The sequence below is a fragment of the Patiria miniata genome, unplaced genomic scaffold (assembly GCF_015706575.1).
Source record: "Patiria miniata isolate m_02_andy unplaced genomic scaffold, ASM1570657v1 HiC_scaffold_7, whole genome shotgun sequence".
NCBI lineage: Eukaryota > Metazoa > Echinodermata > Asteroidea > Valvatida > Asterinidae > Patiria > Patiria miniata.
In genome coordinates, this window is record NW_024037074.1 from 44,904,990 (window position 1) to 44,919,711 (window position 14,722).

Genomic DNA, 14,722 nt, shown 5'->3' on the forward strand with positions numbered 1-14,722 from the left:
ATCCACTGAGCTGAAACTTCAACGGGTTATTAATTTTCAGTGGTGTTGTCATTGAAAAGAAACAAAACGCATGAAATGCAAATGATCCTATGTCTTTTATAAGAAGCTATGGACTTGCATTATGTATATGAAGATTATATTTTCACCATGTATGACTTGCTTAAAGTTAAATGAAAATATCATTGTATCCATTTACCCCCTCACAAAATTATTTCCTCTTTGCAAATTTTACTTAATTTTTGTTTAAGTGTGATAGTAATTAATAAGATGGTGTGGCTGCCCCACCGCAACTTTGAAAATCACGTGTTTATTCTGATCTGACGTCTCGAAGAGTTACGTCACTCCAGCCAAGACACCATAGTTCCCTGTCCCTCCATCATCGACTCTGGCTTCGAACGTATAGACCTATGGGACGGGCGGTCAACTTAAATATCTTGAACATTCAAAATATTTATGTTTTAGTACTGTTATTAAAATGTTTAAAGCTTAAATGTTGTAACGCTCACAAAAATACAATATAAATTACATGCATTATTTTAATCACATGTTAAAAGGCAAACATTGTGAATTCCCAATATAGTTTATAAGCCAAACATTCAATATATTTACCTAAGCGCATAATATACACGGATACTGCTTATTTCATAACACTTTCAACTCAATAAACATTAAACCATTTTCCATTCTATATAGGCATAGTATATCATTTCCCTGTGTATCGGACATCATACAAAGAAAGAATCTGTTTTTACATATCATCTTGTTACTGCACGGAAACATTTTCCTATAGTCTATACAGTGCTTTGATTCCGTAATCTCCGATTATATCTTGTTTTTAAAGGGCAATAAATGATTTTTTTTGCGGAAAACGTTATTGTTCCTTTTAGTTTAAATCTTCTACAATATTATCGGTTTGTTTTAAAATGAGCCTCTGTTGATATGTTTCCAATTCTGAGTTTTTGCATCTGAAATTTTAGGCTCACTAGCTTCCTTCAAGTTTGCGGTACAGAAAGCCTCGTTAAACTTGATTTTTTTGCTACTGCTTTTTGAAACAAGCCATCAGAGCCTTCAGCGTGTCAGACGGCTCTTCGATTTGCGAGTATTGGCACATAATCATACGACGCATCACCTTCTTGAACTGTGGATGCTTGGCTCCGTAGATGATGGGGTTGGCGCAACTGTTGCAGAGAAGGATGATGGCAGCGTAGTTCAAGAAGCGGTGCATGGTGGTCAAGAGATTGGTCAAGAAGAAAGGCGTGATGCAACAGAAAAACACGCACACGGCCGTGAAGAGATTCTTGGTGATCTGGAGCTGCTGTCGGCTAATCCGATGTCGGTGGGTAGAATCCTGGGTGGCTGTTGTTATCTCCAAGTGAGCTTTACCGGTAGAAGATGAGGCAGTCTCTGCCATTGGCTCCTGACCATGGGCCTTCAGGGATTTGAAATGGCGCCGAACGTGAACGAAGATGATGGCATAGCAGGCTAAGACGACAATCGTAGGAACGAGATAGAAAGTAAAGGTCTGAATTTGGTCAAAGGTCATGCCACGGGGATGAGTCTGGAGGTCGCTGCAGCTGCGGAACTGCATGTCGAGGCCGAACCCTCCCACATCAAAGAGAGGTGGGAGAAGCATTACCAGGATCGCAATGGCCCAAATGATTACGACCATGATGGCAAGATTGCGCCTGGTGTAGAGCCAGCGGTACGTGGTCATGGGCCGCTTGATGAGCACGGCTCTGTTCAGGGCGATGCTCGCGAGGTGGAGCACGCTGGCCCCAACGCTGATGTAGAGCAACAGAGCGCCGACGAAGCACGGGGCTTCGGTGGCGAAAGGCCAGGTGTCACCAGGGCTGAGCAGAGCAACCGCGCTCATGGGTATCCCCACGCCAGTTAGCAGGTCAGCCACGGCAAGGCTCACCACGAAGACGTTGGTGGAAGTGCGGAGTTTCTTACTGAACACCACGGCTAAGATGACCGTGATGTTACCGGAGATGGTCAGGACTGATATGAGAATGAAGAAGGAGGCTATCACGACGCGTTCTGGGTAGCTGTAGAGAGATAGCATCGTTTGCTGGGTGCTGATCCAGCCAGTCGCGTTCTCATCTTCCCAGGTTGGAGGCAAGGAGGGTGTGGTCAAGATATCCAGATCCATCTCAATCGGTAGTGCAGGATGATCTTGTTCAGCCGTCGTAGGTTTGGATTCTTGAGGATTTCACAGTGGATAAAATGCTTCGATTGTTCTTGGATAGTGAGTTTACCACGTTGGGTCGTCTCTTCATTCTGTAAAGCAAGAGATTTTGAAAAAAGGTTATAGCCCGTTCCAATCAATTTCTTTGTTAAACTTTGAAAAAGAAAAAAAATGCAGTCACTATTGACAGAATGCCTCATCTTTCATGGACATCGTCACTTTAATGACAACAAAGACTTGCCCTGTAATGAGGGACAACGATTAATTTGTAGGAGAAAACAGTTTTAACCAAAAGACTTTACAATGGAGATGGTTATTTTGTCGCATCACGAAAACGAAAACCTACGCACTGCTTATGCGCTTGCATTTTTAAATCCAGACTTCGCACGCATGCAAGGCCAAACATTATACTCAGTCTGAACACTTTTTTTTTTAACTATTTATAATTGCAATTATTCATATCGTGCCATGTAGCACACAGATGGGTGAATGCGAATTCATTCTCCCTGTCCACAATTCGTTTATAAACTTACCAAGCTTACGGGCGATGCAAGTGTTATTTCCAGACGTGTTGCGTTGTTACGTATGAGGTACTCAATATTGAAGTGCCAAGCTAGTTTGTTTGCGGCACTCATTGGGTCAAAATGATGTCGATGAGCTCAACAGCCCGTGCCGGTCACTTTTGTATAAAGAGAAACTTTCCAGTTGGCTAAAAATAAATCTGGTATATTGGTTTCGCTTTGTTGGTTTCCAGGTATACTGTACTGAAGTCACATATCCGTGACGAGATTGTAAACGTGTCTAGCCGCGTGCCATACCCGGATGTTTACGGTAGGCCTGCAGGCCTAAAGAGCTACTGTTGTTTCCTCTTCGGTAGCAAAAAATTACTTCAATTTATTGAGCGACGCATAGTTATGTTTTGAAAATGCAAAACAAAATATAAAGAAAGTGCGGTGCGAGCCTGAAAGGCCCCACGATGAAGATATTCAAACTTTAGTTCGTTTGTCTTTGAGCTTGGCCCTTTATTTCAGTGGCGTATCGGAGGGGGATTGGAGATGTGAACCCAGGCGCGGTTCTAGAGCCAATATTTTTTTTTTTGGGGGGGGGGGCTAGCACGGTGAATCCAGAATATTTTTTCAGGGAAGCGTGCTGAAATGTTGACCGGTTATTTTTTCCAGACACTTAGGCCTCCAAAAAAAAATTTTGGTCCCCCCAAAAAGTGGGTCCAAAAAATTACGGCGTGGGGTTCGGGGCCCGCTGAAGGGCCCCGAACAATTTTTGGATTCTAGATGCTCTGTGGTGCGATCTGAGGCAATTTCTGACCACTTTAACCAATTTTTTTTGAGGAAAAGATGGTGGTGTACTCATTGCCTGCCTTAATTGCAATGTCACATAAAAACAAAGATAATTGGTTTCGGGGGGGGGGGGGCCGCGGGGGGGGGGGGGCTTGAACATTTCATGGGGGGGGGGCGTCATGTAGATCAATGATAATTTTTTTAGAAACTCAAAATCTCAGTGGGGGCGACTGGGGGCGACAAGGTTTCATGGGTTTCATTTTAGCCGTCGCCCCCCACCCCCCCCCCCCCCCCCCCCCCCGTGGCTACGCCACTGTCCGAAACGGAAGCAAAAATGAGAAAATGACCCTACCGCAATTGTCGCGGGCGCCCCTGTGTAGTGAGTTGGAACCCGCAGTTTTATACGCCGCAATGTATGATTTTTGTGAATTTTCAAAAATGTACCGAAGTCAATCAGTTAGTTTGTTCAGTGCAAGATTATATACATGGAACCTGCAATTAAAAAAGTTAATTTTTTGTTTTTTAAAATTTTAATTAATATTAATAATCGATTCTTTTGGTTCTCTTTTGAACGGCGCTTCCGCGATCCGGCCTGCTGGTATCGATTCCTGACTTTCAAGATGGCGCCGCACGTTCAGTAAACAAATCCTGTTTCTACGCGTGACGACGTTCCCAACTCTAAAACCATTTCATTCCCAGCAAATTATGTGAATAGCCATCAAGATGCTGGACAGGGAGCACATCGAGAATGTGGCAGCATCTCTCGTAAGGGAATACTTGAGTAGAAAGGTAAAAAAAACCAAACCATCAGGCTGATCAGCGTTTGTGTTGCGGAAATGAAATGTCTGTCTGTCCAGTTTCCGGACAAGACCTCTCGGGTTGTCAGGCTCCACTACGTGGAGCCTCATAGTTCTGGAGTAGTTTGTACTAATGTATTTGTATCAATGCACAGTAAATGTAACCAACATTGTAGGCTAAAGGGAATAACATTGACATCAACAAGTTAATTAAAGAAAAATTTAAACTTGAAAAATGTTCATGAATTTTGCAATTATTTTAGTAGGGCCCCTAGGCATGCTAGGCCTGCTACATATTATTGTCGTTTAATAGACGGAAAAAATAGACCCGGTAAATGTGGCGTCAATAAAAGCTGCCACGCTCCAGCATGTCCAGAGTTGTGTAAAAACACTTGCCACATCAGATTGTACACGTACCGTGGCGGATCCTACCAATTCCCATTGAAAACAATCTTGATTGAAGTCCCAAAAATCAGTCACTGTGCATGTTCATTGCCGTGTCGGTAAAGCTAACAGAGCGAAAATAATCAGGCACCGGTTCACGGTCAAATATCCACTGCCAATCGCTATGGTGAATGTGACATATTTATAACAGCAATATGTCCGTTTTGGTTTTGTTTTGCTTTTATTTTCCATTTCATTTTTGTTGTTAAACTAGACTACATCTTTCCTTTTTCCAGGGGCTAAAATCTAGCCTTCAATCCATGGACCAAGAGTTACCGAGAACTGAAAGTAGCATCAGCAACAGAGTCCAACTGGCCCGAGAAGTCCACATCGAGAAACTCCTCAAGAAAAATAAAGTATGATTCGCATGAGTTGTAATTTAAATTAGAAGAAAGCAAAATATGAACATATCGCGCTAGTCTTTAGGATTTCCTTCTGAGAATAATACAAGTATTGATGTAAATGTGTTCCATAGACCCTTTGACAAATCAAACACATATCTTTGGTATATTAATGTGGAGATTTTGTTTTTCTGTACAGGAGCAGGAAGAGCCATTGCGATCCATGATCGAAATCATCACCAAATACTTCTTGGAAAAGGCGTTGTTCTCCTGTGCCAAACCTGAGACTGTTCCCCTCCACGGACAACAGAATTCATCCTCCAATGTCTCCTCGTCCAAGGCAAGGGACAGTGCACCCTCTAGTGGTAAAGATGCCGACGGCTCCACTGACAGAACTCAACATGGACTGAATAATAACAGTAGCAGCAGTGGTCACAAACACAGGGGGAGTAAAAGAAATACTTCAGCTAAGACTTCCAACAAGCCACCTGTGTATGAAACAACTGACTTGGGTAGGTGGTCCTTCAATCAAACTGTTCTTGAAAAAAGAATCTGGTGTTAATAGACATATTCTTTAAGGTCCCTTCCATGATGTTTGATCAGTCACAGCCATGTGCGACATGCAAGCACAAATGTCTGTCTGTTGTAGAACAATGGAATGCAATCTAGCACTTTCTTGGCTGTATGATAAAGAAAGAAAAAGAAAAAACAAATTTTGGGCTCATTTTGTGAGATCCGGTCACATGTGATTTGTCACTGAAATGATGCACGTTTTTGTTCTATCCTCAGAATATGGGGCGGGTCTACCACAGGAAGATGTAGGAGGCACCTACGGACTGAATCGGGGAGCGACTCCCGTCATCACGATCAGGGAACGACCCAACGTCAAGGAGCCTGAGAACTACCTGGAACCAGCTGAGGAGAGGCTGGTTGGCAAACCGTACACTCAAAGAAACGGTGGCAGCAGCGGGATTGACTCGAAGGAAGACATCTTACCTAAGAGGAGTGGCACGCGACCAGGTAGTGCCTCTCGGAGTCGTGGATTAGGCGGTCCTATCACAAGCAGTCTTGATGTAAGTGAAATCTTTTCATATTTTTTGGAGTGGTCTATAACATTGAACTCATCATCTGTTGGTAATTCTGCAGGTTGTGGGTTCGAGTCCAGCCTGCTGTTGAGCTATGTGTGTACCTGTTAGGGTAAAGATGGTAGCCGTGATTTATATTACGTGGTTTGTTTCGAAATGGCAGCAACAACGTGCATACTCCCTAGGGGTCTTATTAATTGGTTATAATTCTGAAGATATCTTTCCATTTTAAGGTTAATTAAGAGTCGATCTGTTTGAGAATCTTCTCAAATATTCTCGAATACTCTCTTGTGGATCAGAATTGTAAGTAATATCTGACCTTTTTTTGTAACACAGAGTCACAGCAGAAAGAAACCAACCCATAAGTCCACACCAACCAGGACTGGCCTCACAACCTCCTCATTTGACCCCAGCCTAGAAGACAAAACGAAGCCTGAAGTATCATCCCCATCGAATCGGGACAGGCTCAAGGACCTTGGGTTCACGTTTGACTCTCGACCCAAGACTAACTCGGAAGATTCTGCGACAAAAGCTTCTTCAGAGTCGTCGCAACGGAGGCCGGAGTCACGAACCAGGCGGCCCGTGACAGACACGGAGATGGGGCTTGGTGATGAGCTCATGAGAGACAGGAGTGATTCCTCGACGGGGAGGAACAAGGCTGATTCAGGAAGGAGTAGAGGGGCATCGACGAAGGGGAAACTGGAGGACAAAGGGTGGGTGTTGTTCAATTCTTAATATTACTCTGATAATACATCTCTCAGACACACAGATGAAGCAGATTGATTTAATAGGCAGGGCATGTTTGAGGGGTACAGTGACAAATCAGTTAATAAGGTATTTCATAATTTACAGCAATTAATAAATTACCACCTGCTTGTCCTTGACAATTACTGTTTGTTAGGAGACCAGCACCTGTTAAGCAGGCCCTAGGTGACGTAGAGCTGGGGGACATAGATGACCTGGATGATGACCTTGGCAATCTGCAGCTCAAGCCGGCCACTAGAAAGTCTGTCAAGGCTGCTGACGCACGGCCAATCACACAAGAACAGGCAATAGTAAGAGTTCATTGTTTACGCATGTAACTTGGACATTTTCTTGTTAATAAAACAGTAAGAGTGCAAGCTGATAGCATTTATAATTTTTTTTTTTTTTTTTGGTGATGAGCAAATTTCATCAATAATCCACAATATTACCAAGAATCCTTTGTTAGAAGGATAATCAATGCATTGTTCTTTTAGGACAAGCTATAGTACAGGAAAGTGATGACAAGTTGCGATAGCTCAAGGAATGTGATAGAACAGTGTCATCTTTGATAGCATGAAGTAACTGAGGAATATGAAGTCATTACTTTTGAAGAATGTTTAAATCTAAATCTAGTTATTTCCTGTAGTTTAGGCCGTGTGTTTTAATTCTGTATACACTGCTGAATAGTAACGCATGAAGAATACTGTTAGGAGTGCAGATGGTAACTTTCCCTCATTACATGCTAGAAAAAAATGCTCTCTTACGGTAACCTCTAAATTGCCGCCTGTATTGTGGAATGCTCCTATTCTGTGCAGTTGGATGGAACAAAATATAACTTCCCACCCTGCTTTTGTTTTCAGGAGTTGAAGAATGTCCTGTTTGGTTCAGCATCCGGTGCGTTCAATGAGGAGTGGAGAATGCAGAGTCTAGGATTCAGTGACATCAATAGGCTGGAGTTTGGCATCGTGCAACACAAGGTCAGTTCTGCCAATTCAGCCCACAAAACTTATGTTTAGTTTTTATTACACCATTTCAGAATTGAGAATCGTGGCAAGTTAGCGCATTTTGAATGTTTGATCCAGTCCAAGTTAGAATGATCAAATACTAAATTATCGAAAAATGCACAGCCCCAGACTCATTCTTCGATACTTTCCTTTACTCTAGGGTGGCCCATGCGGTGTACTCGCCTCCATCCAGGCCTGTATGCTACGTCATCTACTCTTCGGCGAGGGCAAGATCTCCACGGTATCAAGCCTCCAGCCTTCCAGTCAGACACGGAGTGAGTGCCTGGCCCAAGCTATCTGTGACATTGTGTGGAGGGCAGGGGAGAAGAAACATGCAGTGATAGCTATGTAAGCTGGTTTCAATTTTCAGTTGAATGAAATACCACCTTTTAGAGTGTGATCGAGTCTGTCACAAGTCATCACAAGTCACTAAAAGTTATCACAATTCAACCATAAGTCATCTCAAGTCAAGACAAGTCAACGCAAGTCTTCACATATCATCTCAAACCAATTGCAAGGCATCACGGGTCACCACAACTCAACCCAAGGCAATCATAAGCTATCACAGGTCATCACAAGTCAGTCACAAGTCATCATAAGTCAACACAAGTCATCATAAGTCAATCACAAGGCATAACAAATCAATCAGAAGTTATCAAGACGACTCATTAGTCAGTCACAAGTCACCACAAGTCATTGCAGATCACCACGAGTCAATGACATGTCAATGTTACATTCCAATCACAAGTTATCCCAAGTCAGTCACAGGTCATCACAAGTCAGTCACAAGTCTCTTTTTCTTTTTCTGCCTTAGACCATCCTCCAGAGCTCAGTTTACATCATCCGGACGATATAAGACCGATAACCTGACAGAGAGGGTGAGTATCAACAATTTAGAATTGTCAGTTCTGTGGTGTGTTAAGGGATCAACAAGTACAGCAATTCTACAGAAGATGATTATTATTCCAGTTGATTATTGACTGACGTTTCATTTGCAGTTGGTCTTGAATCATTTCAAGAAGCGAGAGGAACTGTTGGAGTTTGTCTTGGGACACATCGGCGTGTTTGAATCCAGCACCTCGAGTGGCTGCATACTGGTGCTGTACTCAGCCATACAGTCAAGAACAGTGGACAAGTAAGTCAAATATTTCGTAAATTAAGGCTGGTTCATACACTCACACGAATGCGAACACGAAACAAATTTGTCGTCATAAAACAGTCACAGTGAAATCTGCTCAAGTTGAAATGTGCTCAACTTTTGCAAATTTGCAGCGCAAACATGTGCCGTTATGTCACAAAATCTTTTTTTTTGCGTCGAGTATGAGCCAGCCTTTAGCCATCAAACTAATTATGAAGTCGGCCATATTTTTTATTTAGTGAGGGACATGGACATAACATTGCCATTTTATGAGATCAAACAGTATACATGCGAATGTCATGTTTTATTGAAGCAGTTTACCAACTTTTTAATCCGAAAACTCACCAATGTAAAAATGTAATCTTTTAATTACAGCACTTTTAACGAACATCAATAACCTTGGATTGTCGTCCGTTTGTACTGCCAAAAGAAAAGAAAAGAGGTCCTCATTACTGGCACACTGACAGGATACAAACGCTGTCCATTACAACTAATTCCTAACACAAAGTAAATTGGGATATTTATGATCATTTTTTTTCTACAGAGTGATAGAGGATATGGACGAGCCTACCAACAGGTTGATGGGAGCACATGGCTATTGCACACAGGTACATTGTCAGCCAATAAACCATAATAATAAATAATGGGCATCTGTTATATTAAAATGCAGGTATCCACCAATTCTGTCGATCACGGCACTGAGTTATTTCCCGGCTCATTGGGCCAATGAAGCATTCTAAAGACCATCTCAGCTCCCTGGAGAGTATACAGCTCGGTGCAGCCATCTCGTCACCAAGCAGCTAAAATCAATCACAATAACCATCTCTGCCCTCACAGGTGCCCATTTACTCCTGGGTGGGGAGAAGCAATGAGTGACAAAGTTCCTTGCCCAAGGGCACACGCACCATAACCCCAGGCTAGACATCTGTACGGTTCCGGATGTCACAGGTTCACCGCTCCAGTCATTTCTTTGCTCAACTTTCTGATCACTGCTCAACTTTCTAGCCATTATAAATTTTGTATCTTTTCGTGACATTCAGGATATGGTCAACCTGCTTCTGACCGGCCGGGCAGTCTCCAACGTCTTCAATGATATCATGGAGCTAGACTCGGGGGCTGAGGACACAATGGTCCTCAAGGGTGTCAACAGTCGCAGCGATGTCGGGCTGTTGTCGCTGTTTGAACATTACGAGTCCTGCAAGGTACGTAAAGAAATTAGCAGGGTTGCAGACAAGTCCATCGAATGTCATATCATAAGTCTATCGCAACTCAGTCACAAGAAATAGGGTATGGACAATGACAAAGGAATATTCATGTTAACAATTTTGACAAGTAACTTGCCAACTTATCTTATGTATCTCAGGTTGGTAGCAACTTCAAGACGCCTCGCTATCCCATCTGGGTCATCTGTAGCGAGAGTCACTTCAGCGTCTTATTCTGCCTCAAGAAGGAACTACTGAGTGACTGGAAAGTAGAGCGTCGCTTTGACTTGTACTACTACGACGGTCTGTCCAGGCAACAAGATGAAATCAGATTGAGTATTGGTAAGACTTGTTATGCATGCTCTCAACTTGTGTGTTTGAATTTGACATGGGTGGCTAGTACTTTAAGTGCTCGCCTCTCACCACTGTGGCCTGGGTTCGATTCCCGGCTCAGACCATACGTGAGTAGAGTTGTTCGTTGATTCTCTCCTGTACCAAGAGGGTTGTTCTCCGGGCTCTCCGATTTTCCTCCCTCCACAAAAATCAACACTTTCGATCTCTGGCTGTGCTTCGTGTTCAGACATGGGTCCTATATCGGCTGCCTAAGGCGCCTTTACATGCCTTCGGCTGGACCATGCTGTAGTTGCGTCCTTCGCAGTTCAGCTTGTCAGCAGAGAGTAAGGACATTTATAAGATATAATATATTGTATTAAAAATAAATATCAGTCAGCAAGCATCTTTACATCCTGACCTTCATAAACTATATGTATGTTGAATTTTCTTCTATTCAGACACAACCCAGAATGGCCCTGAAAACCACGAGGATGATTTAGTCCCGCCGCTAGAGCACTGCATCCGTACCAAGTAAGAAAATATCTGAACCATATAGCTTTGAACTATATTAAACTAACAGATCATCAAACGAAACACTAAAGGCAAAGCATTTAATATGGGTTCAAAAAGCATCATTTGTCTGATGTTCTCCTCCATTTGAACGTTTTGTCCTCGCATAATCCTGCTCTGTAAAATGTATCAAACATTGTCATGTCTGCTCCAGCTCATGATCAGTTTGCCCCCTTAAGTGTCCCTCCTTCACTTCTTTAGCCCCGCCCATCCTCACCAAGAGATCCTTTCACCAATGCCTCACTAACAAAGTACCTTTTTGCATCTAGGTGGCCAGATGCCATAGTGAACTGGAATGGAACGGAACCCATCTTATAATGGAAAAGTGGCAAAGGTTGGTGAAAGTAAAGCAGTGATCAGGCCCGACCAGACGCCATAGTGAACTGGAATGGAACGGAACCCATCTTATAATGGAAAACTGGCAAAGGTTGGTGAAAGTAAAGCAGTGATCAGGCCTGACCAGACGCCATAGTAAACTGGAATGGAACGGAACCCATCTTATAATGGAAAAGTGGCAAAGGTTGGTGAAAGTAAAGCAGTGTTCAGGCCTGAAAGAGAAGCTATGTCACTCATTGCTTCTCCCCACCCAGGAGTATAAATTGGGTACCTGTGAGGGCAGAAATGGTTATTGTGATTGATTTTAGCTGCTTGCGTCGAACTAGCAGCATGGAGCTGTATACTCCCCAGGGAGCTGAGATTGTCTTTGGAATGTTTCATTGGCCCATGAGCAGGGTAATAATGATGTAGCACCTTGAGCACCAATACTGGTGGATACGTGCACTTTATAAATATGCATTATTGTTATTTTTCCTGCACATTTTGAGTGGAACCAATTGTTTGAGATATTTTTTCATGCTGAAAAATTGCAGAGAATAATTTGTTTAATTTTTTTTTTGGGGGGGGGGGAATTTTTTTGGCCACATATGTACTATTACATGTATTAGTTCGAGGTGATACAAGAAACAAGATACCAAGTAGACCAGAAGTTGATATTTCAGAAGCAGTGACAGAAATATCTGAAGTAAATTCTCTAGTATCCAGTGCCTTCATGCTTCAGAAGACGGTGAATACGTCCATGCTGCAAGAATACTGCGATAATATTGAGCTGCAATTACAATGAGTTTGACACTTGGTGTTATGTACTTAATAGATTATACTCTAGTGCAATAGACATGTTCGTGTAGGCATAGCCCTATCAAAGTGTGTGATTTAGGTTATGCATTCACAGTGCATCCTGATACGGTTAGAGGAATGTTATCGTAAGGTGAGCTGTAAATGTATTCAAACAACATAATTTTAAAAGCCGGTTGCACTTCATCTGGAAATATAAAATGTTGAATGATTAGTTTGAAGTGTGGAATGGTTCTTAATTTTTACCTCTGTAATATTTTTGCCGTTAAAATTTGCATTGCAATAAAACAATGGAATTGGATTTTAATTTGGATGTTTGTTATGTTTCCTTTTGATGCAAATTAATTGGACGTTAATGCACATTGGACTAAATCATCATAAACCTAAGAATTGTAGGTCTCCTTTAATGCAAAAGGTCCCTCCAGCATTCAATAAGATGTTTGTATTGAATTCCCCCACTTCCAAAATTTCTACAGATTTCCAAAGAAGTCAGACCCTCAAAAATTGCTTATTTTTTTACCAAACATGCTCATTTTTACTCAACTAGCACGTGGAGTTTTTGCTTACGCCACAAAGAACTTACTTTCTTATCCAAATAGGACACCCAAGGATGATCGGGAGAGATCCATTTCTCGAACCCAGGTGCTACTTTTTGCTACTTTTTTGTATCAAATGTTTTGAAGTCACTTTATGTTGTGTGGTTCGGTATTAAACTTTCAAGACTTAACCATTTAATAAAAAGCTGCAAAGTAAACGGGTGTCATTAATTTACCAATTATTGACTTTGCTGCCTCAGTTTGTTTTTTGCTGCAATAGCGGCTGGACTAACAAAACGGTACAATTGAAAATTAATTGTGTTGTTTTTTCCAGATACCATGTTCTCTCTCTTTACGGTACAGAATGTGTATATTGTTTTAGTTGAATCATTATTATGCCGTATGTTGATTCACCTGGTGAATTAACGCACGAACAGTTCATATTTACACTGTTGTGTATTTGCAGTTTGCAATTAACAATATACCATAATTCATGTGTTTCTCAACATATAATTATTACTACAGCATTTTTGATGGCATTTTTTTAAAGGATCTTTCAGTTCGAAGTATCGATAACTGTTGCAAGTTAGACATGATGGAGTTTTAAAACGCCATGTTTTGATCGGTTGCTGCAGCTAGACAGCCAGCCAACAGTCCTCGTACTGACTGACTAACTGACTGTCACGTGTGAGTCGGGCAGTGCAATCGTGTATGATTACCCTGTAACGCCAATGAATGGGCAAAAACCGGCCCATTATGTAATAATAATAATTATAACTGTATTTATATAGTGCCTTTTGCCAGAGGATACAAAGCGCTGGGGGAGAATGCAACCAAAGACGGGTAAATGAAGTATATGAACATATGAGACCCATTATGTAGCACCTTTTTGCTAGGTGCTGCGGCGCATATTGCTGCCACTGCCAGAAACACCGGGGCAAACCCCTTCTCTTAGCGACGAGTGTTACTGGGTTCTTTAACGTGCATTACATAACACACGGGACCTACGGCTTTACGTCCCATCCGAAGGACGAAGCAATAATGGTAAAGTGCCATGCTCAAGAGCGCAAGCACCATGTTCCCACAGTCAGGATTCGAACCCATGTACCACGGCACACGAGTCGAATACCGTAACCATTGGACCACAGCGCCCCCTCAGTGTAGATCGCTGATGCGAGAAAAGACTTCCAGTGAATAGTCATTCTGAATCGATTGGATACAATTTTGTGCGTCCTGGGACCAGCTTTGCCAGAATTGATGAAGACATGATGATGTGTATTCCCAACCCATTTCGCACTATTTTACCTTGCGGCTAGATTGACTCAGTTTCCGGTCTCAAATAACATGGATAGTTGTTGACTGGGGCCGGGAAATGACGTCATTTAGCAACAGCTGGTGGAGGCGTTTAATGTCCGTTGCGTCGTGTCGGTGTAGTGTGATATTTGGACTCGAAATACGATTACGAATCGATTTTGTTTTTGTTTTTTACCAACGATGGTCGGCCGTCCATCAGTGGAAATTTGATTTTAAAAAATCCACTTTTCTTGAAAATGACAGCACACCAGGTACTTGCCATGATTTAACAGGGTGCTTGAGACTATAATCGTTCACTTATTAAGTTAGGTATGTCGTAATACATGTAACTAGTTTTGTGTTTCGATGTTTGCGAATGTATATTACCTTTCAGTACTTCCTTGATTGGCTTACAAAATGTCGCGTGTAATTTACCAGGGCAACATAAAAATGGTCGGGAGCCTTGACTCCAGTAGGAAAAAGTTCATAAACTTGTATTTTGTGAAGTCGTATTCAAGACCACAGACAATCACACAATATCAAACAAAAAGCAGGAAAATAATCTGCAGAAGACATGCGCAGTATCTACTGGTGATGATGTATATAGCCCACGTATTGCGG

General features: G+C 42.2%; 2 protein-coding genes across 2 annotated transcripts; one reads left to right on the plus strand and one right to left on the minus strand.

The window, feature by feature from the left end:
• Positions 1–114: 114 nt before the first annotated feature.
• Positions 115–3,123, minus strand: LOC119745406 (melatonin receptor type 1B-B-like). Its single transcript, XM_038221730.1, has 2 exons — positions 2,722–3,123; positions 115–2,280 (listed from the first exon to the last, which is right to left on the minus strand). Exon 2 carries the CDS (start codon positions 2,150–2,152, stop codon positions 1,037–1,039), a length of 1,116 nt encoding a protein of 371 aa, XP_038077658.1. The 5' UTR covers positions 2,153–2,280; positions 2,722–3,123; the 3' UTR covers positions 115–1,036.
• A 933-nt stretch (positions 3,124–4,056) lies between these two features.
• Positions 4,057–13,047, plus strand: LOC119745757 (probable ubiquitin carboxyl-terminal hydrolase MINDY-4). Its single transcript, XM_038222344.1, has 15 exons — positions 4,057–4,272; positions 4,961–5,080; positions 5,265–5,577; positions 5,855–6,138; positions 6,487–6,863; positions 7,052–7,205; positions 7,755–7,871; positions 8,059–8,246; positions 8,713–8,776; positions 8,897–9,033; positions 9,581–9,644; positions 10,077–10,238; positions 10,400–10,580; positions 11,030–11,102; positions 11,411–13,047. The coding sequence occupies exons 1-15, from the start codon at positions 4,207–4,209 to the stop codon at positions 11,457–11,459; spliced, it is 2,349 nt and encodes a 782-aa protein (XP_038078272.1). The 5' UTR covers positions 4,057–4,206; the 3' UTR covers positions 11,460–13,047.
• Positions 13,048–14,722: the final 1,675 nt, after the last annotated feature.

Excerpts from the sequence above, each read along its gene's own strand:
- LOC119745406 (XM_038221730.1), bottom strand. The coding sequence starts at position 2,152 with ATGGATCTGGATATCTTGACCACACCCTCCTTGCCTCCAACCTGGGAA.
- LOC119745757 (XM_038222344.1), top strand. The coding sequence starts at position 4,207 with ATGCTGGACAGGGAGCACATCGAGAATGTGGCAGCATCTCTCGTAAGG. Across the intron at positions 8,247-8,712 it reads AAACATGCAGTGATAGCTAT|ACCATCCTCCAGAGCTCAGT; the intron begins GTAAGCTGGTTT and ends TTTCTGCCTTAG. Across the intron at positions 8,777-8,896 it reads CCGATAACCTGACAGAGAGG|TTGGTCTTGAATCATTTCAA; the intron begins GTGAGTATCAAC and ends TTTCATTTGCAG.